The following is a 25582-nucleotide window of genomic DNA, read 5'->3' as shown; positions in this document are numbered from 1 at the left end:
CACAGGCCCTGGTTCTCATGGGGGACCAATACAGCAGTACACAGACAATCCAGGAAGTTTTTAGAGAATGTCGGGGATAACTTCCTGGTACAAGAGCTGAAGGAACGGACCAGGTGCCATATGCAGCTTGACCTGCTGCTCACAAATAGGGAGGAACTAGTACGGGAAGTAGAGGTGGGTGGCAACCTGGGAAGCAGTGATCATGAGATGGTAGATTTCAGCATCCTGACAAAAGGAAGAAAGGAGAGTAGCAAAATACACACCCTGGACTTCAGAAAAGCAGACTTGGACTCCCGCAGAGAACTGATGGGCAGGATCCCCTGGGATACTAACATGAAGAGGAAAGGAGTCCAGGAGAGCAGGCAGTATTTTAAAGAAATCTTACTAAAGGCAGAGGAAGAAACCATCCCAATGCACAGTAAGAAACGCAAATATGGTATGTGAACAGATTGGCTTACTGAGGAAATCCTTAGTGAGCTTAAACACAAAAAGGAAGCTTATAAGAAGTGGAAACCTGGACAGATAACTAGGGAGGAGTATAAATATACTGCTCCAGAATGCAGGGGAGTAATCAGGAAGGCAAAAGTGCAATTGAAATTGCAGCTAGCAAGGGGTGTGAAGGATAACAATAAAGGTTTCTACAAGCATGTTAGCAATAAGAGGGTGCTCAAAGAGGGTGTGGGGCCCTTACTGGATGAGGGAGGTAACCTAGTGACAGATGATGTGGGAAAAGATGAAGTACTCAATGCTTTCTTTGCCTCTATCTTCACAGAGGTCAGCTTCATTAGCAAGTTCGGTATGCATACATTACCCCGCTAGTTCGAACTAGCGGGGTAGTGTAGACATACCTTAAGATAGAAAGCTGGCTAGATTGTCAGTCCTAACAGGTAGTGATCAACAGCTCGATGTCAGATTGGTAGTAGAGATGTTAAATATCAGTTAATTGAATAATCGAGTAACCTCATGAATTTTTATCGTTTAGTTGACTATTCTGTAGTCCTCAGGGGCCGAGCTGACAGCCACTGTATCAGAGGAGGCAACGCAGGGTGCCAGGCAGGAGCTGGTTCATGAGGGGAGCCAGTTCCCCTTGTGGACTGCCTGCCTGTTGTCCAGTGCTGCTGCCTCTGATAAAGAGGCGGCAGCCCGTCTAAGCGGGGGAAGCAGGTGTCTGAGATCCTGGACCCGGCGTGAGCCGGAAGTGAGCCAGGCTGCCTGCCTGCCTGGCTCCTAATACATTTTAAATGCAGAGCAGCAGCAAGGGTAGATCTCAGACCCGGCCTGAGCCAGGCTGCTAAAAAATGTACTGGCAAGAGTGGGGGAAGGGAAATACGTGCAGTCTATAGCATTAACCTGTAAGCTTTTGCTTATTGGTTAATCGACTACACTATTACAACCCTAGTTGGCGGTCGGTTTCCAGCAGAGTGCCCCAAGGATTGGTTCTAGGGCTGGTTTTGTTCAACATCTTTATTAATGACCTGGATGAGGGGATGGATTGCATCCTCAGCAAGTCTGTGAATGACACTAAGCTAGGGGTAGAGGTAGATATGTTGGAGGACAAGAATAAGGTCCAGAGTAACCTAGATAGATTAGAGCAGGGCTACTCTACTATGGAAGCCCCGGGGGCCAGTGATATTGTCAGCACATGCCGAGGGCCGCAACTTAAGTGTTGTTGCATATACGTGCAAATATATATGCAGATATATGCAAATAGCTTCATTCACACTGAGGGGCATGAATACAAAGCACTTCCCACAATGCCCCGGCGCTCCCAGCAACTCCTCCCTGGGGGTTAGAAATGCTGACACCATGTACCCGTCTGTTCCAGCAGCCTGTCCTCTTGCATCTTTCAATGGTCATCCCATCTGGGAGATGCCTTGCTGTTGTGGAGGGTGTTCCCAGTGGAGGCCATGTTCAAAGGATCCCACCAGCGGGTGACGTGTTGAGCCTCATGTAAACCCAAACCACACCACGGGTCGCAAACAAACAGGCTGCGTACCATGTGTTGAATAGCCCTGGATTAGAGGATTGGGCCAAAAGAAATCTGATGAGGTTCAACAAGGACAAGTGCAGAGTCCTTGTCTTGGGATGGAAGAATCCCAAGCATTGTTACAGACTGGGGACCAACTGGCTAAGTAGCTGTTCAGTAGAAAAGGACCTGGGGCTTATAGTGGATGAGAAGTTGGATGCGAGTCAACAGTGTGCTATTGTAGCCAAGAAGGCGAATGGAATATTAGGTAGCATTAGGAGAAGTATTGCTAGCAGATCTAGAGAAGTGATTATTCCTCTTTATTCGGCACTGGTGAGGCCACATCTAGAGTACTGAATCCAATTCTGGGCTCCCCATTGAAGAGAGTCTAGCGCAGGGCAACGAAAATGATTAGGGGGCTGGAGCGCATGACCACCTATAAGGAGACGCTGAGGGATTTGTGTTTATTTAGTCTGCAGAAGAGAAAAGTGAGGGGGGATTTGATAGCAGCCTTCAATATCCTGAAAGGAGGTTCCAAAGAGGATGGAGAAAGGTTGTTGTCAGTAGTGACAGATGGCAGAACAAAGAGCAATGGTCTCAGGTTACAGTATGGGAGGACTAGGTCAGATATTAAGAAAAACTATTTTACAAGGAGAGTGAAGTATTGGAATGGGTTCCCTAGGGAGGTGGTGGAATCTCCATCCCTAGAGGTTTTTACATCTTGGCTTGACAAAGTCCTGACTGGGGTGATTTAGTTGGGATTGGTCCTGCCTTAGGCTAGGGACTGGACTGAATGACCTCCTAAGGTCTCTTCCAGCCCTAGGGTTCTATGATTCTAAAGCCTAGCACTTGTTTAAGAATACACAGGACAATTACATGAAAAATAGACAACTGAAACAGTGGGGGAAATTTAAAAAGTAGAATGCAGCTGTCCAAGCTGGAATTTGTCCAGGATCCAAATATTAACACTTATACTCTAACCTTTTAAAAAATATAATCTAGGATTTCTCTCCCCAAATGACATTTCCCCTCTATTACAATATACAAGTAAGGAAAAATGCTCTCCAATTTGTGTTGACAAAGTCAAGCTTTTCATATTCATATACAGTGCTTAATTATACAGGACCCTCTCCTTTCTTATATGAGCTACTCCTGCAAAGGGGAAACTGGAAACATTATCCACAGAATTTCTCTAGACTGAAGATGGTAGAGTGTTGCCAATACTAAATTTCCTTGGTATTTTCCCATCCACACGTAGGGTATGTCTACACTGCCACCCTAGTTCGAACTAGGGTGGCTAATGTAGTCATTCGAACTTGCAAATGAAGCCCAGGATTTAAATATCCTCATTGCAGGAGGAGTAACGGTAGTTCGAATTAGGAGCTTTAATTCGAACTACCTAGCCCATGCCGCGTGTAGCCGCGGGCAGGTAGTTCGAACTACTGGGCATTTAAAAATGGCGGCGCTCGGGAACATGCAAATGAAGCTCAGGATATTTAAATCCTGGGCTTCATTTGCAAGTTCGAATGACTACATTAGCCACCCTAGTTCGAACTAGCGTGGCAGTGTAGACATACCCATAGAATTTAAGGATGAACAGTTTCTCAGTTGATGCTCCTCATCTATATGCCAAAGAGTAGGATCTGCTGGATACCCATGTACTCTCTTTGCTGAGCAGAGAATTACATACATCCTCAGACAAAGTACGGTCTCCATAAAACATATTTTCTCTATGTCCCACTAATTCCTGTTTGACCAGGTCCCAGCACTTTTCAGTTAATCAAAAGGAAAGTCAGTATCACATCATCTATTCAACAGGAGCAAGCAGTGAATACCTGTGAATAAGGAGCAAGGGATTCAAACTGATGATGAAGCTCAAGCAGTTGAATAAGCTCAGCACATTCTTTTGCTTTGTCTCCAATCAACTGAATGAACATATCTGGGTTTTGGGCAAAAGCATATGCGGATTCTTTGGAACTGAAAGAGTAATATTTCTCCTTATGTTTCAAAATTCCAATAGCAGGATTTCCTAACAAATAAAGCAAAAACAAGAGTGAACCAATAAATTATATAACACGCAGGGCTCCTAGAATGAAAGTCAGCTTCTACAAAACATCAAAACAGATGATGACCATCTTATAGCTAGTTCCCAGTAAGGATAACTATATCTGCCTCCTTTGTAAAACACTTTGAAATGTACTGATGAAAAGTGCTACATAGAGCTACATGCTATTATAGTCTGGAACATGCATAAATTACAACCAGATAGTAGAAATAAAACAAATGAACAACATAAGCAAATACAGAACATATGGTTGTATGAACACTAATTATAATTTCACACACACTCAGAAACACAGAGGATTATTAGAATCACAGGTTAGGTATATAAAATGCAAAACTGTTCAATGAACTATTCTAGTTTGTTTTCTGGCATAGAAGGAATCACACAGGCTACGTCTACATTGGCCCCTATTACGGAATAGGGATGCAAATGTAGAACTTTGGAAGAGGCAAATGCGCGGGGGATTTAAATATCCCCCACGGCATTTGCATTTTCATGGCCGCCACTTTTTTCCGGCTTGGAGATAAGCCGGAGAAAAGCGTCCAGACTGGCACGATCCTCCAGAATAAAGCCCTATTCCAAAGGATCTTATTCCTACTTGCAAGGATCTCTTATTCCTACTTGCAAGTAGGAATAAGAGATCCTCCAGAATAGGGCTTTATTCCGGAGGATCGTGCCAGTCTGGACACTTTTCTCTGGCTTATCTCCAAGCCGGAAAAAAGCGGCGGCCATGAAAATGCAAATGTCGCGGGGGATATTTAAATCCCCTGCGCATTTACCTCTTCCAAAGTTCTACATTTGCATCCCTATTCCATAATAGGGGCCAATGTAGACGTAGCCGCATAGTATATGTTGTTAAGCATATCTTTTTGCTAGTCTATGAATATTTGCAGTAAAAAAAAAGATTAATTTGAGGCATCAGTGGAAGGAAGGAACCCACCTGGGAGGAGAAGGCCATCTTTTTCAGCAAGCATGAGAGCACAAAACCCACGATACTGGATTAACAACTGATCAAAATTAGCTGTGGTTTCTGGAAAAAACCACTCTTGTTTTTTGAAATCAGAAACATTCACTTTGATTCCTGAAAGAGAATTTGGCAAAGGAAAGATGACAATAAAATACATGATATCTAAAATGTGATTTAATGGAAATCTCAAACGAAGTTCAATTATGCATTAACACATTGTGGCTTAAAGTATTGAATGCCCAGAACTCCACGGCTACGTCTACACTGGCCCCTTTTCCGGAAGGGGCATGTAAATTTCACTAGTCGTCGTAGGGAAATCCGCGGGGGATTTAAATATCCCCCGCGGCATTTAAATAAAAATGTCCGCCGCTTTTTTCCGGCTTTTAAAAAAGCCGGAAAAGAGCGTCTAGACTGGCCCCGATCCTCCGGAAAAAGTGCCCTTTTCCGGAGGCTCTTATTCTTACTTCAAAGTAAGAATAAGAGCCTCCGGAAAAGGGCACTTTTTCCGGAGGATCGGGGCCAGTCTAGACGCTCTTTTCCGGCTTTTTTAAAAGCCGGAAAAAAGCGGCGGACATTTTTATTTAAATGCCGCGGGGGATATTTAAATCCCCCGCGGATTTCCCTACGACGACTAGTGAAATTTACATGCCCCTTCCGGAAAAGGGGCCAGTGTAGACGTAGCCCACTAGTTTCCACAGGAGTGGAACACTTAGCAGTTCTGAAACTCAGGCTCTGGTACACAATGTCCTACTTAGGGTTTTTTTTGGTGGTATCATAGGCATCAACTTTCCCTCTAGCCAAGTGGTGCTCTCTCTCCTCCTTGTCACAGCTGTTATTACTCCTCTCAGTCTTGTCTTCTCTAGACTTAAACACCGTTTTTATTTTCAATATTCCCTCATGTTGTTTTAGATCTTTATTCATTTGTGTTGCCCTTCTCTGGACTTTCTCCAATTTGTCCAAATCTTTCCTGAAATATAGCACCCAGAACTGGACACACAACTCTATACTCTATACTGATTACTCAACCAGAATGGAAGAATTCTTTCTTGTGTCTTGCTTACAACACTCCTGCTAATACAGCCGAGATTTTTTTTTTTTTTTGTGCAACAGCCTTACAAGTGTTAACTCATATTTATTTTGTAAACCACTGTGACCCCGACATCCCTTTTTGCAGTATTTCTTTCTAAGCAGTCATTTCCCATTTTGTATGTGTACAACTGATTGCTCCTTATGAATGGAGTACTTTGCATATGTCTTTACTGAATTTCATCCTATTTATTTCAAATCATCTAATTTGTTCAGATCATTTTGAACTTTAATTATATCCTCCAAAACAACCCCTCCCTACTTAGTACTGTCTGCAAACTTAATAAGTGTATGCGATTATCTAAATCACTGAGGAAGATACCAAACAAAACCAGACCCAGAATTGATCCCTGCATGGTCCCACTTGATATGCCTTTTAAGCTTGATGGTGAACCACTGATATCTATATCTGGGAATGTTTTTTCCAAGCCATTATGTAACCACCTTATAGTAGCTCCATCTAGGTAGTTTGTTTATGATAGCACCCAGTTGCTCCCGCAGGAATTAGGGTTCCATTCTGGTATGTATTATAGAAAATATATGCAGATATCTCAAAGCGCTTACAAGTTTAACATAAAGAATAATTTAATAACTTATATCATAGGAATAATTTTAAAAATTACATCTGAATTCCATCTCACTTACTCTTCCCAAGGGCGTTACTAGCAAAATTTCAACTACAGCATTGACAGAGCCATAGATGGAAAAGGGTCTGATTTCATATCTACAAAAGATAGTGGCAAAGTGCCCATTGACTTCACAGGGAACAGTAGTAGTCCCAGATATACAGCACACTGATAATGTAGGAGAAGAAACAGTAGCACATATAATTTTTTGTCAAGAAAGAGTCCTGTTCTGTAAAGCATGAAGTGGTCCTCTGTGGTCCTTAGCACCCACAAGTTCTGTTGCCCTCAACAGAATTGGGTAAGGACTACTACATGTCAGTAAAGATTTGCAATGTCAGGTCTTGAGAAACCTGCTCTAGTATTAGATAAGAATGTTGTACCTTTTAGAAACAGAATTTAAATCACAATCATATAAGGCAGTGTTTCTTAAACTTTTTAAGACCAAGGAACACCAAACAATTTTTTTTATGGGGAACACCAAGGATTTTTGTTGGGGAAAAAAAGGAAGCTTGCCCCTTATAAGGATGGCTATTTGAACTCTGTTCTATCCGCGCATCTTGACCAGATTATCTGGGACACATTACCTACACCCCCGACCTCTGTTTACTATGCCCCTGACTCTCGGGGTCAAGATGGACACATGATCAGAAGTAAAAGTAACCCCCTCTAAGAACTTTTCCCACCATCCTTCTACCCATAGGGGATGAGTATGGCCCTCACCGAACCCTCTCTGCCCTTGTGCTGGTCTCTCCCCTGCAGGTGTCTGCCCTTCTGCTTCACCCCCTGAATCCCCTGGCACCTGCACCTTTCCTAACCCCTGCACCCTCCTGGTGCTTCCTCCTTCCCTCACCACCCCCTGCCCTAGCTCCTCTCATGCCCCCTCCGGCAGCGGTGGCGGCCGCCTGTGGATGGAGGAGGCCGGGCTGGCGGTGCACAGCAGAGGCAGTCCCACAGCATGAGGGAAGGGCCACGCAGTGGGGGAAGGGGCTCGCCAGACAGCAGCGTGTGCTGCATGGGAGCTCAGAGCTCTGGACACTGCGCACCATCAGCAGCAGCCCTGGCTGCCCAGGCAAAGCAGCAAAAAGAGCCACTTATGTGCTGGGTGGAGGTGGGGAGTTGCTGCTGCACCGCGCTGGCGCTGGGCGTCTTTAAATCCAGGACCGTCCCAGAAAAAAAGGGACGTATGGACATCATAGCTCTGTGGCACACCTCCGACTGCCTTGCAGCACACCGGTGTGCCGCAGAACACAGTTAAGAAACGCTGATATAAGGACTCAGAGGGGAAAAGGAAAATGTGATAATGTTCAGTACCCATGGTTTCCTTTATCCTTTGCTCATCACTTTTCACAGTCACTCCTTGGAGAAGAGATTCCATCACATCATCAGGAAAGAGTTGTGCATGGATTCCCAAAAACTGCTGTAGACTGACCGTCAAATTAGTGAGAAAACTCAGCAGCAATATCTCATCCTGAAAGCTCGTCCAGAGGTTAGACAGTGCTACAAAGATAGGCTAGAAAGTAATTAAAAAGATCAAAAATCTACATTTGCTTTGTCTGTAAAATTAAACAAACACTGTAAAACACAGTCTCAAAAACAACTGTTAAACACAAAGGCTACATCTAGACTGCATCCCTCTGTCGGCAGAGGGATGCAGATTAGGCACGTTGAAATTGCTAATGAAGCAGGGATTTAAATATCCCGTGCATCATTAGCATAAACATGGCCACTGCTTTTTTTCGACACAGAAAAAAAAACGGCAGTCTAGATGTGGATCTGTTGAAAATAAATCCTTTTTCGACAGATCCTATAAACCTCATTTTTTGAGGAATAAAGGATCTGTCGAAAAAGGGTTTATTTTCGATGGATCCGCATCTAGACTGCCGGGGTTTTTTTTTTCAAAAAAGCTCCATGTCGAAAAAAAGCAGCGGCCATGTTTATGCTAATGAAGCATGAGATATTTAAATCCCTGCTTCATTAGCAATTTCGATGTGCCTAATCTGCATCTCTGTCAACAGAGAGATGTAGTCTAGACACAGCCAAAGGGCCCAATTCTGCATACCCTTTGCACTCAGAAATCTCACTGGAGTGCATGCAAGATCAGGCCCAAATCTTGAAATCATTTCAATTTACTTTAAAAGCAGTAAAACAACATTTTGGGGAAATATTGGAGGTGAATTGCTGAATTATATTGGAAAAGAGTCTCCCCCACCTCCCCACAAATATAATATAAATGCAAAAAGAGAAGATAAGCAGAGGAAGGCAATACAGAAGACATTTGTTTATTCGGGTTATCTATGTGATTAACTATAAAAAGAAATACAAACATACCGAGGCATAGGCAGCCTCTGTTTTCCCTCAGTCCCAAAACAGCTTAGTACAGATACAGATTTGAGAGACAGAGGCAAAAAATTTGCCTGTTATAACATATCTGAATTCACTGAGGAAATGGACAGCAGAAAATAATTACATTCCTGACTATACTGAATAGATTTTGAATGCTTTCACTGGCATCTTCAAATTTTCAGATCTTAGGACAGTAGAAAAGGGCTTCCCCCAACATCAGGAATATAGTCAATGAATTTAACATTCATCCTAGCATATTAGTATTTATGTTAATGAAGCTATTATAGGAACTGCTATAGGAGTTAGCAACACTGATGAACAGCAGAGCTATTGTGAAATACTAGGGACACAAGAAATTAAAGCAGAGGAATGCCAACAAAATATTTTTTACTATAGACAGCATCATAACCATCTTTAACTCAATTGCTGGAAAATTAGTGAGCCTAGTGTGTATCGTAAAATACTTGTCTGCTGCATTCTTAGTCCAGGCTCCATGATACATATAATAAATTATAAAATTATCTCCTGATGCTCTTTTACAGTAGAACTTTTCTGCAGCAATTTAGAAACAAGTAGGATTAAGTGATCTTGTGATGGAGAAAACTCTACCTGCAGGAGCACAGATGGAATCAAATATCTTGTACATATTCTGTTGCTGACAAATGTGAAGAAAACAAGCAAATAACCCGGTAAGGACAAACCATTCAAGAAAGGAAATATATGGTATACTTCTTAGGAGACAGAGGATATGCCTTCTTGCTTGTACTTAAAATGTGAAGAATATTTTGGCCCTCATAATAAAAATGAACAGTAGAGGGAGAGAAAAGAGAAAAAATAGCTCTTGGGAGCAGGATAGAAGAAGAAGGTATCTGCTAATGAGAGATGGACAGGATTTGTAAGATCACTAGGCATATAAAAACAAATACATTGGAACAGACCCAAGATGCCCACTATCAAGGAGAGGAGACTGGACAAGATGCAGCACTAGATACTTCAGAGGAAGGCAGAAAACCCTAGAGATGGCAGATGTGGGATAAACTGCCCCCTCGTCAGGTCACAGAATACTAGAACTGGAAGCAACATTGAGAGGTCATCAAGTTCAGTCCCTTGCCCTCATGGCAGGACCAAGCACCACCCAGATCACGGCTACTCAACTTTGGAAGCCCCAGGGGCCACAACGATATTCACAGCACATGCTGAGTGCTGCAACTTAAGTGTGGTTCATATACATGCAAATATATATGCAAATAGCTTCTTTCACACAATGCCCCGATGATCCCGGCACCTCCTCCCTAGGGGCTAGACACGCTGATACCCTGTACCTGTCTGTTCCAGCCAGCCCATCTGCTTGCGTCTTTCAATGCTCACCCAACCTGGGAGACACCTTCTCATTGTGAAGCATGTTCCCAGTGGAGGCCATGTTCAAAGGATCCCTCCCGCGGGCTGTGTGTTGAGCCCCATGTAAACCCAAGTCACACCACAGGCCACAAACAAACGGGCCGTGGGCTGCATATGGCCCATGGGCCACATGTTGAGTAGCCCTTACTTAGATCATCCTTGACAGATGTCTGCCTAACCTGTTCTTAAATATCTCCAGTGATGGAGATTTTATTACCTTCCTAGGAAATTTATCCCAGTGCTTAACCACCTTGACAGCTAGGAAGTTTTTCCTAATGTCCAACCAAAATCTCCCTTGCTTCAAATTAAGCCTACTGCTTCTTGTCCTATCATCAGAGACTAAGGAGAATAATTTTTCTCCCTCTTCCTTAGGTACTTGAAATGTGCTATCATGTCCCTTCTCAATCTTCTCTTTTCCAAACTAAACAAACCCAGTTCTTCTTCAGGTGATGTCCCCATGATCTCCACTGTAGATGACGGGTCTTCCCCGGAGCCACAGGATCAGAGACTTTTTCATAGCAGCTAGCATTCAGGCCGCGCATTTGCAGCGAGCCTCTCACGCTGCTAGCGGTTTGACAGTTGAGCACAACCCAACCTCCTCCCCGCAGTTCCTCTTCTACCGCCCTTGGTCAGGGACCGAGCTTTCCTGCTGCCCCAGGCATGTCTCTCCTCACAGAAATATTGTACTCTCTTTTGACCTCATTCAATTACAGATTGCGTTGTTACTTTATTTCCACTTCAAAGGGACAAAGAAAACAAATCAGGGAGGGTATGTCTACACTAGAAAGTTAGTTCGAACTAACGGACGTTAGTTCGAACTAACTTTCCTATGCGCTACACTAGCGCTCCGCTAGTTCGAATTTGAATCGAACTAGCGGAGCGCTTAGTTCGAACTAGGAAAACCTCATTTTACGAGGACTAACGCCTAGTTCGAACTAGCTAGTTCGAACTAAGGGCTGTGTAGCCCTTTAGTTCGAACTAGTGGGAGGCTAGCCCTCCCCAGGTTTCCCTGGTGGCCACTCTGGCCAACACCAGGGAAACTCTATGCCCCCCTCCCGGCCCCGGACCCCTTAAAGGGGCACGGGCTGGCTACGGTGCCCGTGCCAGGTGCAAGCCTGCCAGCACCCAGCTAGCAGACCCTGCACCTGGCACGGCACAGAGCCACCCACCCGATGCCTCCCAGCCCACCCCCTCTTGCCGGGACCAGGCTGGCGGCTCCCGGGAGCTTGCCCTGGACCGCAAGAGGCGGGCACCTTCCTGGGCTAGTGCGGACATCGTGGACCTCGTCCACGATCTCCGCACTAGGCACAGGAAAGTGGCCGTCTAGGGCAGGAGAGCTGCCAGCCTGGCCACCCAGGAGCAGGTGTGCATGAAAATCAAGGGGGTCCACTGAGACCCCCGACCCTGAGCCCTGAGCTTACAATGGCCGTCCTGGGTCAGACCAAAGGTCCATCTAGCCCAGTAGCCTGTCTGCCAACAGCGGCCAACCCTAGGGACCCTGGAGGGGATGGACCGAAGACAATGACCAAGCCATTTGTCTCGTGCCATCCCTCTCCAGCCTTCCACAAACTTTGGGCAGGGACACCACTCCTACCCTCTGGCTAATAGCACTCCATGGACCCAACCTCCATCACTTGATCTCACTTCCCTTTCAACTCTGTTCTAGTTCTAGCCTTCACAGCCTCCTGCAGCAAGGAGTTCCACAGGTTAACTATTTGCTTTTTTTTTGTCAAGAAGAACAACTTTCTCTTACTAGTTTGAAGCCTGCTACCCATTCCTTTCCTTTGGTGTCCTCTAGTCCTTCTTTATGGGAACTCCTGAAGAACTTTTCTGAATGCACCCTCTCCACCCAACCCCTGCTTTTAGAGCCCTCTATCCTGTCCCCCCTCCGTCTCCTCTTTTCTAAGCTGAACAGTCCCAGTCTCTGTAGCCTCTCTTCATCTGGGACCTGTTCCCAACCCCTGATCATGTTAGTTGCCCTCCCCTCTCCCAGCCTTTCTCTTCCCCTCTCCCACCTCCTTTTCCCAGTCTCCCCCAGTTTTTTTCAATAAAGACAGAGTCAATGTTGGAAGAAACGTTATCTTTATTTTGTACATCAATAAGAAGGGGGGCTAGGGAAGGGCAAGTGGAAGAAGGTGAGGGAGGAATGGGGTACGAGCCCCCGATGGGGAGGACTGGGCTGGCTCTGCGGGCTTCTGGGGGTGGAAGCTCTCCTGCAGCCCCCCAATTACTCCCTCTCCGCAGATGGCAGCCTGCGGCAAGTGCAGCCGGGCTGATGGCCGAGTGGTGTGATGTGCCCAGTGTGGGCACTCAGGGCACTCCAAGCCAGAACTTCTTTGCAAGCGGGGCACCCCTTAGAACTGTGTGTCCGGGGTGGGGGTCGGGACCCTTTAAGCGCAGCCCTCGGCTAGCCTGAGACAGTATCTCCATGCTCTAAGTCCTCCTTTTATGCCCTGCCGGCACTGCTTCCGGCCATCATTAAGCCCTGTTCAGAGTCCACTCAATGTGGACTTACTAGTTCGAACTAGCAAAACGCTAGTTCGAACTAGTTTTTAGTTCTAGATGCGTTAGTTCGAACTAGCTTAGTTCGAATTAACTAATTCGAACTAAGTTAGTTCGAACTAGCGCTGTAGTGTAGACGTACCCGGAACACTTTGTTTCCTCAGTGCCTAGCTTCTTCAGAGGCAGCAGCTTCTCTGCTCCAGCTGGTTTCGCTCTTAAAAAAAAAAAAAAAAAAAAAAAAAAAAAAAAAGCCAGGGGGGCGGGGGGGGCGCGGAAGGATCAAAATTTCATAAAATGGCAGCCTCTACCCACGAGCGCACCGACAATTGAATTAAGAGCCTCTCCCCCAAACCCAACAACTCTAGTATGCCTGGCTCACAGGGTTTTAAGAAATGCTGCAGTTGCAGTGAATCCATCCCAACTTCAGATGGTCATAGCTGCTATATCAGATGTTTGGGAGGGAAATCACACACCCTGCAAAAATGTAAGCATTACAAAAATTTGTCTGCCAGAGCAAGAACGGACATGGAGCTTAGGCTCTGCATGTCCTTATGGAGAAGGCGTTACAACCTCCAGCAGAACGTGCATGGGATCAGGGGGCACAAAACCCCAAACGCAGATCAGCCTCCCCGACACCTCAAGCACATCAGAGGACCAGGGTCTCTCCTGCCAGGTCCTTACCACCTGGTCTGTCCCCCAGAATAACCAGGGGAGATGTGGCGATCACCTCCAGTTCCGCGGTCTGCCTAAGAATCACCTGCCCCGGTACTGACCATGCATATAGGAGCTGCATGCTCACTCTCCGCACCAGGAAACAAACTCCGGTGCTGAAGCAAGAGCCTGAATGTGCGGCACCAGTTAGAGAAGCAGAACCAGCCGCAGTGGCCCCACAAATCCTCGCCGCCGCCACTCGGTATTGCATCTTCTCCAGTGCCTCCCCCACTACAGGCTCTCAGCCCCCAGACAAACCACACAGGTTTTAAAGGAAACACAAACTGCAGGGAACTCAGGGAGAAAACTAGTGAGCAAAGACAACCCTCCCTACTCTCATCAAGGGAGCAGTCTCCAGCACAGTACCCATCCTATTCACCACCACAATATGGACATGGGCGCTCAAGGGAGATCAATTACGACCAGAGGAGTGCATTCTCCTCTCAGCATTCATCTTCCACCCCATCTCAGCAGGGGCATCCAAGGTGGAACTATCAACCTCCTCATTACCAGCCACATTGGGCACCTTGGGATTATCGGGCACCACCTAAATACCATTCCACTGCTCCATCCTCACAGAAAAGGCTACCGCCAGTTTCACCATGCCACACTATGGGATCCATGCTGGCCTCAGAGGAGGAGGACAGTCAATTACTGGACGATCAGTACGATTCTCGGCTGGCGCAGTCACAAGACAGTCCGCTTTCCCCTCCAGAGGAGGCGATAGCCTGTGAGGATGAACATACTACAGAGGACCTGAAGCAGTTCCAGATGTTTTTAAGAGGGTCGCTGCCTCCCAAGAAATAAAATTACAGGAGGTTAAAGAGAAACAACACTGTCTCCTAAAGAATATTCGCCCATTATCCCAGGGCAGAATCACATTGCCCATAGATGAGGCGATTATAGAAGTGTCTGAAGACATCTGGCAAAGACTGGCATCAGCCCAGTCAATTTGCAAGAAGGCGGAGAGGAAATATTTTGTCCCACTTAAAGACTTAGACTTCCTGTTCTTCCATCCTTGGCCAAACTCACTGGTCTTTGATGCGGCAAGCCAACGGGCAAAGGCCCCTCACCTTAAACCAAATAACAAGATAAAGAACAAAAGAGGCTAGACTAATTTGGAAAGAAAGTGTACTCCTCTGCCACCCTGCAGCTTAGGATAGCGAACTACTAAGCCCATCTGGCCAACCATAACTTTGACAACTACTCCAAATTAGCTGACTTAAGGAGCATTTACCAGACACCCAAAAGCCTATCCTCAGGGCAATCTTATGTGAGGGTCACACAATTGACCACACAGCAATGCTTTCTGCAATTGATGTTGCTGATACTGCAGCGAGAACAACCGCTACAGCTGTGGTAATGAGAAGAACATCGTGGCTTCAGGCCGTGGGAGTCCCAAAAGAACTTCAGTCTAAGGTAGAAGATCTCCCCTTCTACAAGCACAAGCTTTTTGTGACCAACACTGATGAGATCCTGCACAACAGTAAAAATTCGCATACAACCTTGTGTCCCTAGGAATGTACACACTACCGTACAAGTGCAGACCTTATACCCCCTAGAATAAAAACAGGGACTTGCACTATAACCATACTCAATATAGACCAGATTAGTACAATCGTTTTAGACAATGCACCCAAAGGAACCACAAACAACAACCACGCTCCTCTGGTGGCCAAGCCCCAAAGCAGCAAATTTGAAACATTGGTCGAGGGCATGCCCAACCTCTCCGACTATCCAGTGCAACAAAGCCAGAAACATCTATTCAGCCACAGATTACACCCATTCCTTCATCACTGGGCCTCCGTAACATGCAACAAATGGGTCATAGAAATCATCCATATGGGATACATTTTTTCCGTTCATCTCCCTCCCGCATACTCTTTCCTCTACAGTGTCCCTCTTTAGGGATCCCTCTCATGAGATACTCCTCAAGCAAGAAATCAACTGGCTTCTCTATCTAGGGGCTATAGAGGCAGTACCCAAACCATACCAGGGAAGGGGGTTCTACTCTATTTCCTAACCCAGAAATGTACAGGGGGCTAGAGACCAGTCCTAGACCTCCACAAACTAAACAAGTTCCTGCAAAAGCAGTGATTCAAGATGGTCATACTGGCTTCAATCATACCAGCACTGGACAAATGGGACTGGTTCACAGCTCTTGACCTACAAGATACATATTTTCATATTGCAATACATCCTGCCCAAAGACACTATCTGAGATTCACGGTTGGGAACACACATTTCCAATACAAGGTCCTGCCTTTCGACCTATCCTCAGCACCACAGGTCTTCTCAAAGGTCCTTCGGAGTCAGGGAGTCATCATCTTCCCATACCTGGATGACTGTCTAATAATGAGCTGCTCCAGAATGGAAACCGAGGATATGATACTAAAGCCCAAACAACTTTTCAATTGCTTAGGATCTATTAATAAGCAAGCAGAAGTCAACTCTCTCCTATATCCATCTCAACCTCAGTCTGAATATATATATTTTTTACATAAGGCAACACTTCCTCCCTTTTTTCCCTGTCTATCCTTCCTGAGTAAGCTGTACCCTTCCGTACTGATGTTCCAATTATGTGTATTATCCTACCAAGTCTCTGTGATACCAGCTAAGTCATAGTTATGTTTATTTACTAGCATTTCAAGTTCTTCCTGCTTAGCTCCCATACTTCTTGAATTTGTATACATACATCTGAGATACTGATTTGATTTTGCCCCCCAGTTCTGCACTTTCCCCCCTTTTTCCCTGCTATTATAGTCCACACTCCCTTCCAATTTCTCAAGAGGCTCTCTGATAGTTAGATATTTACCTTAAGCTCTGAAGCATGAGGTTTAAGAGCCCTTCCAAAACTTCCATCATCATTAAATTATGACAAAAAGTGGACAATATAGTGACTATTTTATTACATATCTTCCCAGCTAAAAATAGGAACCCAAATAAAAACTAGCCCTAGCTTCAAAATAATACGGATAGAAGACTCTGAGCTAGTTCTATTCCTTCATAATACAATAATGAAGCATCTTTAATTTAAAACTCATCTCTGAATATTTTTACCTACCATTGTTAAAAGTAATATTTAAGGCTACTATAAAGAAAAAGGTTATATAAAAATAGTAGTGCTGTTTTATGCATTTTACAGCACTTTTGCCATTATTATTTTCTCTGTTCACCTACAGTCAGGTTTTTTTGTCTTTGATAAAGCAACAGGGAAGAAAAACAAATACTTAAAAAAAAATAACATAGGAAAATTAATTCATAAAAATCACAATTACTGACAAATCAACTCAGGGCAGGTGTTATAACAATCTCTTTTTAACTCTTTTTTTTTAAAAAAGCAAATGATTAGATGTCAAGGTAACTATTTCCAGGGAACACTGCCTGAAGGGGAACATTATTATTAGATAGACACAGAAAATAACAACTTTTTTCCTAATTCAACATGAGATTTATGTGAACCATGTCACATAGTATTGCAGCATAAGGATTTTGATAGTACTGTAGACAACAAAAATGATTTTTCCAATTACAAACATAGTACTTTGCATTTCACATGCTTACAAAAACTTGTGATGTAGGTACAGCGGTCTTTGCTTGAACAGTGTTTTTTAACTGCTCTATTTGGGCTGCAAACTGCTTGTCCATCATTTCAATTTCTTGTGCACATGTGATCACATCAGACTGGAAAGAGAACAGACTTCAGGTAAGGAATGTGACAGTCACAGAAAAATAAATAGCTAGAAGAAACTGTGTGGGACTTTGAATTCTGCCTCTTTTGGGGTGGTGGTGGCATGCAACTTAACATTTAAAGAGAGTAATAATTTTACAGCCAGAAGGGGTCACTAGATCATCTAGTCTGATCTCCTATAGCTCACATGCCCCCAGCCAGAGGTGATGTGTGGGGGAGTCATATGCCTTAAACACTGTTAGCAGGAGGGGTGGGCCACCAGCTAGCAGGGGAACCTGTGGGTAAGGGAGCTGGCACCCTTAGCAGAGGTCCAGCCCTTCGCACCCACCAGCATCAGTGCGGGGCAGCAGAGCAGGGCTGCCCAAGCTGCTTTACTCTCCCGGAGTACACCGCTCCAGGGAAGGAAGCGGGACTGCACCCACTCCATAGCAGGAAACGGAGAGATGTGGCCGGGGAAGCAAAGTAAGCTGGGGCCATCATGCTCTATTTCCCCCACCACTATCAGTGAGTGCATGGGGAGGAGGTAGGAATCCTGCTGCCAGCACTGGTCCCCCCCATCTCCGCTAGTCCTCCAGGCTACCTCAATTGGGGGAAGAGGCAGGACAGGGATGGAGTGGGGGGAGAGAGGTGGAGCTGGGGCAGAGTGAGGTTGTCCTGGTCCTTCCCCAGGGAGGGTGTGTCATGGCCAGTGGCCTCCCAGATCCCACCACACTAGTCACCATTGTCCCAGCACCATCTAGCACCCACCCACACGCTACACTCAATAACTGAAATCAGAGCAACATATTACAACCCATAGGAGACTAGACTATTATGATGTACCACATGCAGAGATCAGGAGCCACCCACCCACTCACCGGCAGGGAAATAATTAAATGAGATATTCCTGGTAAGTGACCATACCCACACACCTCAGGGATTTTTGTCTCTCTCTAAAGGTCACTGCTAATCTAACATGGAGGGAAATTACTTCCTGACCCCAAACATGGCAAACAACTACACCTTGAGCCTGTGAGCAAGAACCAGCCAGCCAAGTGCCTGAGAGAGAGAATGCCCCATGCTAACTCATAGCTGTGGTCCTCCCTATTCACCATCCACCAGTATCCATCCCAGATGCATTAGAGGAAATAAAACAAAACATTCAGAATACATTGGGGATTCATAAAATCCTTTCCTGACTCCTGCAGATGGCTGGCTGAATCCCTGAAGAATTAAATGTACTTTGTCATTTTGGATGCATAGCTCAAACACAGCACCAGGATTTCTTTCCTCAGACATATACCCTTATTTTACTTTGTAAAATGCAACTTACACACTGAAATTTCATATTAAGGTATCCTAAAGAATGCGTAAGATATAACGAGATACTTCACCAGAATGATACAGAGGAAGACTTCATGCTGCCTCACATTGAACAGTGCTTCCTTTAACATAGATGTTCTAGGTTCTACATTTCTCTGTGGGCTCTCCTGCATTATTTCCAAGATAGCTGTGTAGCGATATGCCAGATCTTGGGAAGCATGAAGCTCTGCATCAATAGGCTGTGTAGCTGCTGGGATAGCTTCATTCAGAATAGCTGGCACTATTTGTACAAATTTAGTATGAGATACATAGAAAGGTAACAAATATAGAAATACATCCTGGTGATCATAGCTAATATTTTAGTTTCCATATTTCCATCAGAAGAATTCTCCAACAAATTTCTGACTCTGTGACATCACACATTTCCAACATTTGTTCATAAGACCATTATATATACTTCTGGTCAAATGATTCTTAATAAATCCATGGTGAGGAAAATACTACAGTATACTCTAGGACTGTCTCTACATTGGCATGATCTTGCGCCAAAGCGGCCGCTTTTGCGCAAAAACATGCTGCCTGTCTACACTGGCGGGGAGTTCTTGCGCAAGAACACTGACGTTCTAATGTGTGAAATCAGGGCTTCTTGCGCAAGAACTATGATGCTCCCGCTCAGGAATAAGCCCTCTTGTGCAACTGTTTTTGCGCAAGAGGCCAGTGTAGACAGGCAACATGAATTTTTTGCGCAAGAAAGCCCTACGGTTAAAATGGCCATCGGAGCTTTCTTGCGCAAGAGAGTGTCTACACTGGCACAGATGCTCTTGCGCAAAGGCACGTGCCAGTGTAGACGCTCTCTTGCGCAACTACTTTAACGCAAGAACTCTTGCATTAAAGAATATTTGCGCAAGATCATGCCAATGTTGCCACAGCCTAGGATTATGGGAAATTAACTTTTCAGAAGAACTTTTCAATTCTGGGCTCTTCCACAAATGTTGTGAGTGACTTTGTGTAAATCTTTTGTATGTCTCAGTTCCCAAAATGTGAAACTGGGATAATAATAATAATACTTCCCTGCCTCAAAGGTGTTATGGGAATGAATTAATTCACATTTATGAGATGCTTACATAGTACAGTAATGAGTCTGTCTAAACCCAGAAAGAGAAAAATAAAATAAAATATTGCTTGTTATTGCCTATAATATTGCATGTTTTGCTCATACTGAACACAGTATATTACAAAACACCCACAAAATTCCATAAGATGCACAATAGGAGTCCAAAATCTTTGAGCTGATTATTTTATAATTAACACTTCTTCCTTAAGAGTCTCATTATCAAAAGAGGATGTAAACAGGTGTGCATTTATTTTCTTCTACATTTGGACATGCACACAGATATCTCTGCATACAAGAGAGAGAAGTGTATGCACTAAGAGCAGATAGTTGTGCCACGTGGGGTTTTGTTATACGTTCCTCTTCATATGTGATTTAACGTTAAAACATAGACTAACAGCAGAGGCAGTGTGGCTAGAGATAGTATAGTGGTTAGACTCACAGAGATAATCTGAGTGGCAAAACTGTTCATTTCTCTGCCCACAATTTGCTGTATGATTTTTAGGAAAAAAAATACTTAAATCTCTTCAGTTAATCTCTATTAATCTGTAAAATGGGGTAATAATGCTGGAAATACCTTTGTGAAGAGCTCTAAGAACCTTGAATTAAAGATGTTCTGAGTGCATAATATTATGTTGATTATCCAAATAATCAGTAGAATAGTTATTTGCATGCTCACAACTCACAATATACATTACTATTTATTTTTGTATTGCATAATTCACTCAGAGGTGTTAGAACATTTTACAGATATTCTATTAGCCTCTATATGAAAATATAGTTAAACTATGCAGAGTACAAAATCTACTATACATTTTAGAAACATTTTCTATCGGTCTGTGTGTAGCCATCTGTCTGTGAGTCCATTTGTTCAAAAACTCCTTGTAAATGGTAAGAGCCAGGATCACCAAATTTGGTATGCAGCTTCCTCTTATCCTAACTTAAAGCAAGATCAGGGTTTGGTTGTGCCAGGAAAATGGGATGTACCTGGAATGGTACTGTTTTTCATAACACAGAAAGGGAGGGGGCTGATAGGAGGGACAATTATACTGCAAAGTGACCACTGGGGGCAGTGAGCAGGGGGAGAACTATGGCAGAGTGAGCACAGGGGCTGGGCGGCTACACCAGGAAGAGAGTGGCCAACTGCGACCGGGGTCTTCATGATGCTGGCCATGGTAAGTGGTCCTCGCTGCCCAAAACCCACCCCCCTGGGCCCTTAGATGCAGCACTAGATCGAGGGGGAACTTCACCAGTCAGTAGCCTTGGAGGAGCACCATCAGGGGCCAGGCTTCACAGCTCCCCTCTCCCCGCAACAAGCCCCATCAGTAGCCCAAACTGGGCACTGCAGCCTTGATCCCCCAGGAGCTTCCTCCCAAAGCCTCAGTCCCTAGCTGCCTGCCCCCACCCTGAGTGGGTGGCTGGAGTTGGGCACCACGCTCCTCCCCCTGACGAGGAGAATCAGGGGGGTGCGGCACTGTCCTCACCACCACAGGGAAGTTCTGGTGAGTTCTCAGACCTCCCAGCCTACCGCCCTGAGCCCTAGCCTCCTGTCCTAAGCCCCTCCCCCCTGCCTAGAGCCACATGATTCCTTCACCTCCACTCTGTACCCTGACTCCTGACACCTCCACTCCTCTTTCCCTTGGCCTGACCTGAGCTCCTCAATCCCTGCCCTGACTCTTATAATCCCCACACCACCAGCACCCCGCCATGAAGGATCTGAGCAACACTGTAATATAAAAATAAAAAATACTAGAAGACTGACTCAATCTTATTTCCATTGAACAGCCATTTAAATAATAATTCTGCTGTACTTAGCTGTGAAATATTTAACGACATTGGTTTACCAGAATGTATGTATTTTCTGCCCCCAAAATGTATAACAACTCATGCAATATTAAAGGCATCTGACAGTACCTTTTTGACATTTTCCTTGATTAGCCTTAACCATTATACAATTCATTCATCTAATAGTCAGTTTGTTTTTCCTTCAGGCTTACTGATACTGGGGACAAATCATGCTCATCTTAAGTAGCATGAAGTCATGGGGCTAGAGGCAAGAAAAGACTGTTTCAGGGCTCATAATTTTAATTCAGTATTATACCTACAGTCATCAATTCCTTCTCCTCCTTTTCCACACTCCTTGTTGAATAACCGAATTCCTGTGACAATCATGGTAAGTTCTTTCAGTTGTCGTTCTTTGTCCTTCTTATTGAGAGAGAGAAAAACACCCAGCTCTGTCTGGGGAAACACACTCTGCAGGGCAGCTGAAAAGATTTAAAAAAATAGCATGTATAAGAATGAAACTGAAAATACTAGGAAAGCAAAACTAACTCCTTCTTACGGAAAAAACAAATAGTTTTGCTCTGTTTTCCCACCACTATGGAAATAACAAATAGTCTTTCAGTAGCTAGAGAAAATGTAGATAGTATCATGAGCTTTTGTGGGCATAACCCACTTCTTTAGATGAATGAAAATAGCTGAGTGCATTCTAGATTTGGAGAGGTGTTTGGGCACTCACAAATTAATAATTTTACGATACGTATTGTTGGAGACTAACAAATAATGAAGCAACAGGTTGATACATAATCAAGCTATTTTATGACATAGAAATTACTTAACTAAAATTCAGACTATTTGTAGCAAATATTCCCCACACACCAAGGAACTATACTGAAGTCAATAGAGCTACTCCAGATTTACCCTGTGTCAGAGCAGAATAGGGTCAGATTTTATTTTTCCATAAGCGATGCCCAGTATCACGTACTTTGATTACTGACCTGTGGCCTCCCTAACAACTTTGATATCTGTAGGGGATCCGAGGCCAGAACGTAGCAGAACATAGCTAACTATCTTTCGGTAAAGGCTCTCCAGCTCTTCACGTGTACGAGCACGATAATCTGTGATTTCTCTGCTCACAGGAGCCAGCCTGGCCTCTAGAATGCGATGCTGCTCATTAAGTAACTCAACTGGGAAGGAAAGACATTTGAGAAGTGTTATGTTAAAAGCTACGTATTAGTCTCATTTTTGGTAACGATTTTCTTGGGCTGAACATGCTATTTGTACATTTTGGGCCTGCTCCAAATCTCATTGGCTCTGGATCAGGCCCTTAGCTTTGCTTATTTTTAAAACCCACTACAAAAGCCAGTGCTAGCCAGCAATATCTTTCAAATAATTTTCACAGTTTACCCAGGTGCCTTAGGTATGTCCTATGCCTCAGCGTCATCTCTGTCCCAAGAAATACTGCATGTCACTGTGATTCTCATTCTCCCCCTTCTCTTTTCCTACCACCATCCATCCATTCTCTGCTATTTTAAGTCACTGAGCATCGACACTGATCAGAGACAACATACGTATCTTTGGTTATTAAATATAAATACTGTAGCTGTCTATAGTGGAGCTATGTCTAGACTGCATGTTTCTTTCTGAAGAAGTTTTTCCAGAAGAGATCTTCTGAAAGAGAGCATCTACACAGCAAAAGTGCATTGAAAAAGCGATCTACTTTTTCAAAAGATAGCGTCCACACTGAATGGACACTATCTTGCATTTAAGCTGTGATTACTATGGAAGGAGTGGCCATCAGGGCACCTGTGCTTTTTCCTCTTCTTTTGAAAGAACTCCCTCTTCCCTGTCCACACAGCCTTTTTCCGAAAGAGCCCTTTCGGAAAAAGGCTTCTTCTTCGTAGAAAGAGGCTCACCAATGTTGGGAAAAAAACATCTGTTCTTTCGACTTTCTTTTGAAAGAACATGATTGCAGTGTGGATGGAAGTGAAGTTTTTTTTGGAAAAACAGCCATTTTTCTGAAAATCTCTGCAGTGTAGACATACAAAATAAAAATATTACAATCCCAGGGTAAAACAATCTCTGGACTATGCAAACTCAATCAATTTAAAACAGATGGCCCAATCATACTATCTCTTCTCAACTGCGAAAATCAACAAATGGACAATTTCTGTTCTCAGGTCATACAAGCACAGGTCTAGAGTAACTTCAGTGAAGTTAATGGATCAGTGTAAATGAGAGAAGAATTTGGTTTAAAGAACCTATAACAATGCCTTTCAATAAAGGCAATTTCTCACTTAAAAAAAATAGTTAGTGTTCCCCTGCTTCCAATCCATTATACTTTTTTCTGTGCTGTGTGTATTCTGTAACTCTGTACTTCCCAAGCTATACCTTATGGTACATTGTACCTCAAAACAGCACTTCCAAATGCCCATATTCACCACTGTCATGTAATTATGATATATTCTGTACAAAGTATGACATGTAAGATATACAGCAGAGGTGAAGAAAGACCAGGAGCTGGATGCAGCCCCTGGCTTGCCTGGATTTAGCCCCCAAGACTCTCCCCCCAGCATTGGGGAGTGGAGCACACAAAGTCTACTAGGTTGCCCCCCTGTCAGGCTCTGGTGTGTGAAGGGAATGTGGGGAGTGTCTTTTTCCTTCTCAGCTGAGGGCCACATCTCAGTGAGAGTTTGGTTTGTGGGTTTGTCTGACTGATTTTTCTGAGGGTCAGTGGTCCCTGACCCAAAAAAGATTCCCTACACCGATATATAAGAAAGGTCATGCTATGCTGAAACCTACTGTTCAGTCAAAATATGTATCTCATTAGTGCATATGAAGGTATGATATTTACTTATGGTTGTTATTGAAATATGTTTGGAAGCTGTCCCTTGTTTGTTCTCCAGTAACAATGAAGATGGGTTGAAGTTCATTGTTGTTCTCCAGTAACAATCCACATCCAGATGGGTATTAAACAACCATTAATCAGCAGGGGAATCAACAAAGGCATGGGCAGTAGGTATAATATGCTCAGCCTCCCCTGGTGCTGGGGCTGCTGCAGCTGCCATAATCCTGGTTGCAGAAGTTTGGGGAGGAGTTTTTTATTTATTATGCTCCATGCAGGTTCTGGAGCAGCTGAGAAGGCAGTATGTGCTATTCGGCAGAGGAGCCCAGGTAGATTATTGATAACCCAGGAATCTGAGTAGCAAATATCACATCTTCAGCCATCCCAGAACCTGCAAAGGGCATATCAAAATTTCTTCTGGAGAGAGTCTAAGACGCTTTTCTCTGGGCGGCTTAAGGGCTCAGGAGGGAAGTAGTGGCTGCAGCTGGCTTGGGACTCCTATGGACAGGGGCCTTGGAGTTTCAGACGGCCCAGGGCTTCTCTGTATGTGTTGAGTCTTGCAAGTCCTCTGGCTGTGGGGGAGGAAGTAGTCTTGGGGCTACAGCTGCAGGGGGCATGGATGGAAGAGCTGGAACTGGGGTTAGCCTCCTCAAAAGGGGGCTTCACCTACTACCCACGGACAAAGGATTTGCATTCTGCAAGAGAAACATCATACATTAGAGACTGTTCAATTCTGTGATTCAACAGGTCCACCAAGCATGCCAGGAACAAGGACTAAGGCTACACTACACTTTTAACAGTTAAACTTTTGTCAGTCGGGGTATGAAAAAAATCCCACCTCCTTATCGACAAAATCTTTAAAAATAAAAAGCGTCATCATGGACAGCACTTTTTTGGTGGCAGATGTGCTTCTGCAGACAAAGCTACCACCTCTTATTGAGGATGGTTTTATTTTGCTGGCAGGAGAGCTCTTTCTTGCCCATAAAAGTGGCTACACTGCAGTCCTTATTGGCTATAGTGGCTTGGCTATAGTGGCACAACTATGCCACTGTAAGGTACGCAGGGCAGACATAGCCTAAGAGTACAAAATAAAGGACAGCGGCATTGTGCTTTTACCTTTTTCTTCTCCACCTATGCAGTAAGCAACAAGAATGCTGGGAAGAGAAGACTGATCTCAGGCTTAAAGGAAA

The 25582-nt window shown here is 44.3% G+C and overlaps 1 protein-coding gene across 4 annotated transcripts in view; it reads right to left on the bottom strand.

The window, feature by feature from the left end:
- CFAP206 (cilia and flagella associated protein 206) overlaps positions 1–25582 on the bottom strand; it is a 35669-nt gene that overhangs the window by 5434 nt on the left and 4653 nt on the right. For 3 of the 4 annotated variants that reach the window (XM_006133320.4, XM_006133321.4, XM_075923850.1), the window contains 7 exons: positions 22546–22734; positions 21874–22032; positions 18729–18937; positions 17229–17348; positions 8022–8220; positions 4972–5112; positions 3802–3995 (listed from right to left, as the gene is read on the bottom strand). In XM_006133320.4, coding sequence (XP_006133382.1) covers positions 3802–3995; positions 4972–5112; positions 8022–8220; positions 17229–17348; positions 18729–18937; positions 21874–22032; positions 22546–22734 — 1211 coding nt within the window. The remainder of the gene's footprint in view (positions 1–3801; positions 3996–4971; positions 5113–8021; positions 8221–17228; positions 17349–18728; positions 18938–21873; positions 22033–22545; positions 22735–25582) is intronic. The other variant, XM_075923851.1, reaches the window with a different exon arrangement.

Source organism: Pelodiscus sinensis, chromosome 3 (genome assembly GCF_049634645.1).
Source record: "Pelodiscus sinensis isolate JC-2024 chromosome 3, ASM4963464v1, whole genome shotgun sequence".
In the NCBI taxonomy this organism is placed as follows: domain Eukaryota; kingdom Metazoa; phylum Chordata; order Testudines; family Trionychidae; genus Pelodiscus; species Pelodiscus sinensis.
Note: the sequence above shows the minus strand (reverse complement) of the source record. Positions and strands in the feature narration are given on the sequence as shown.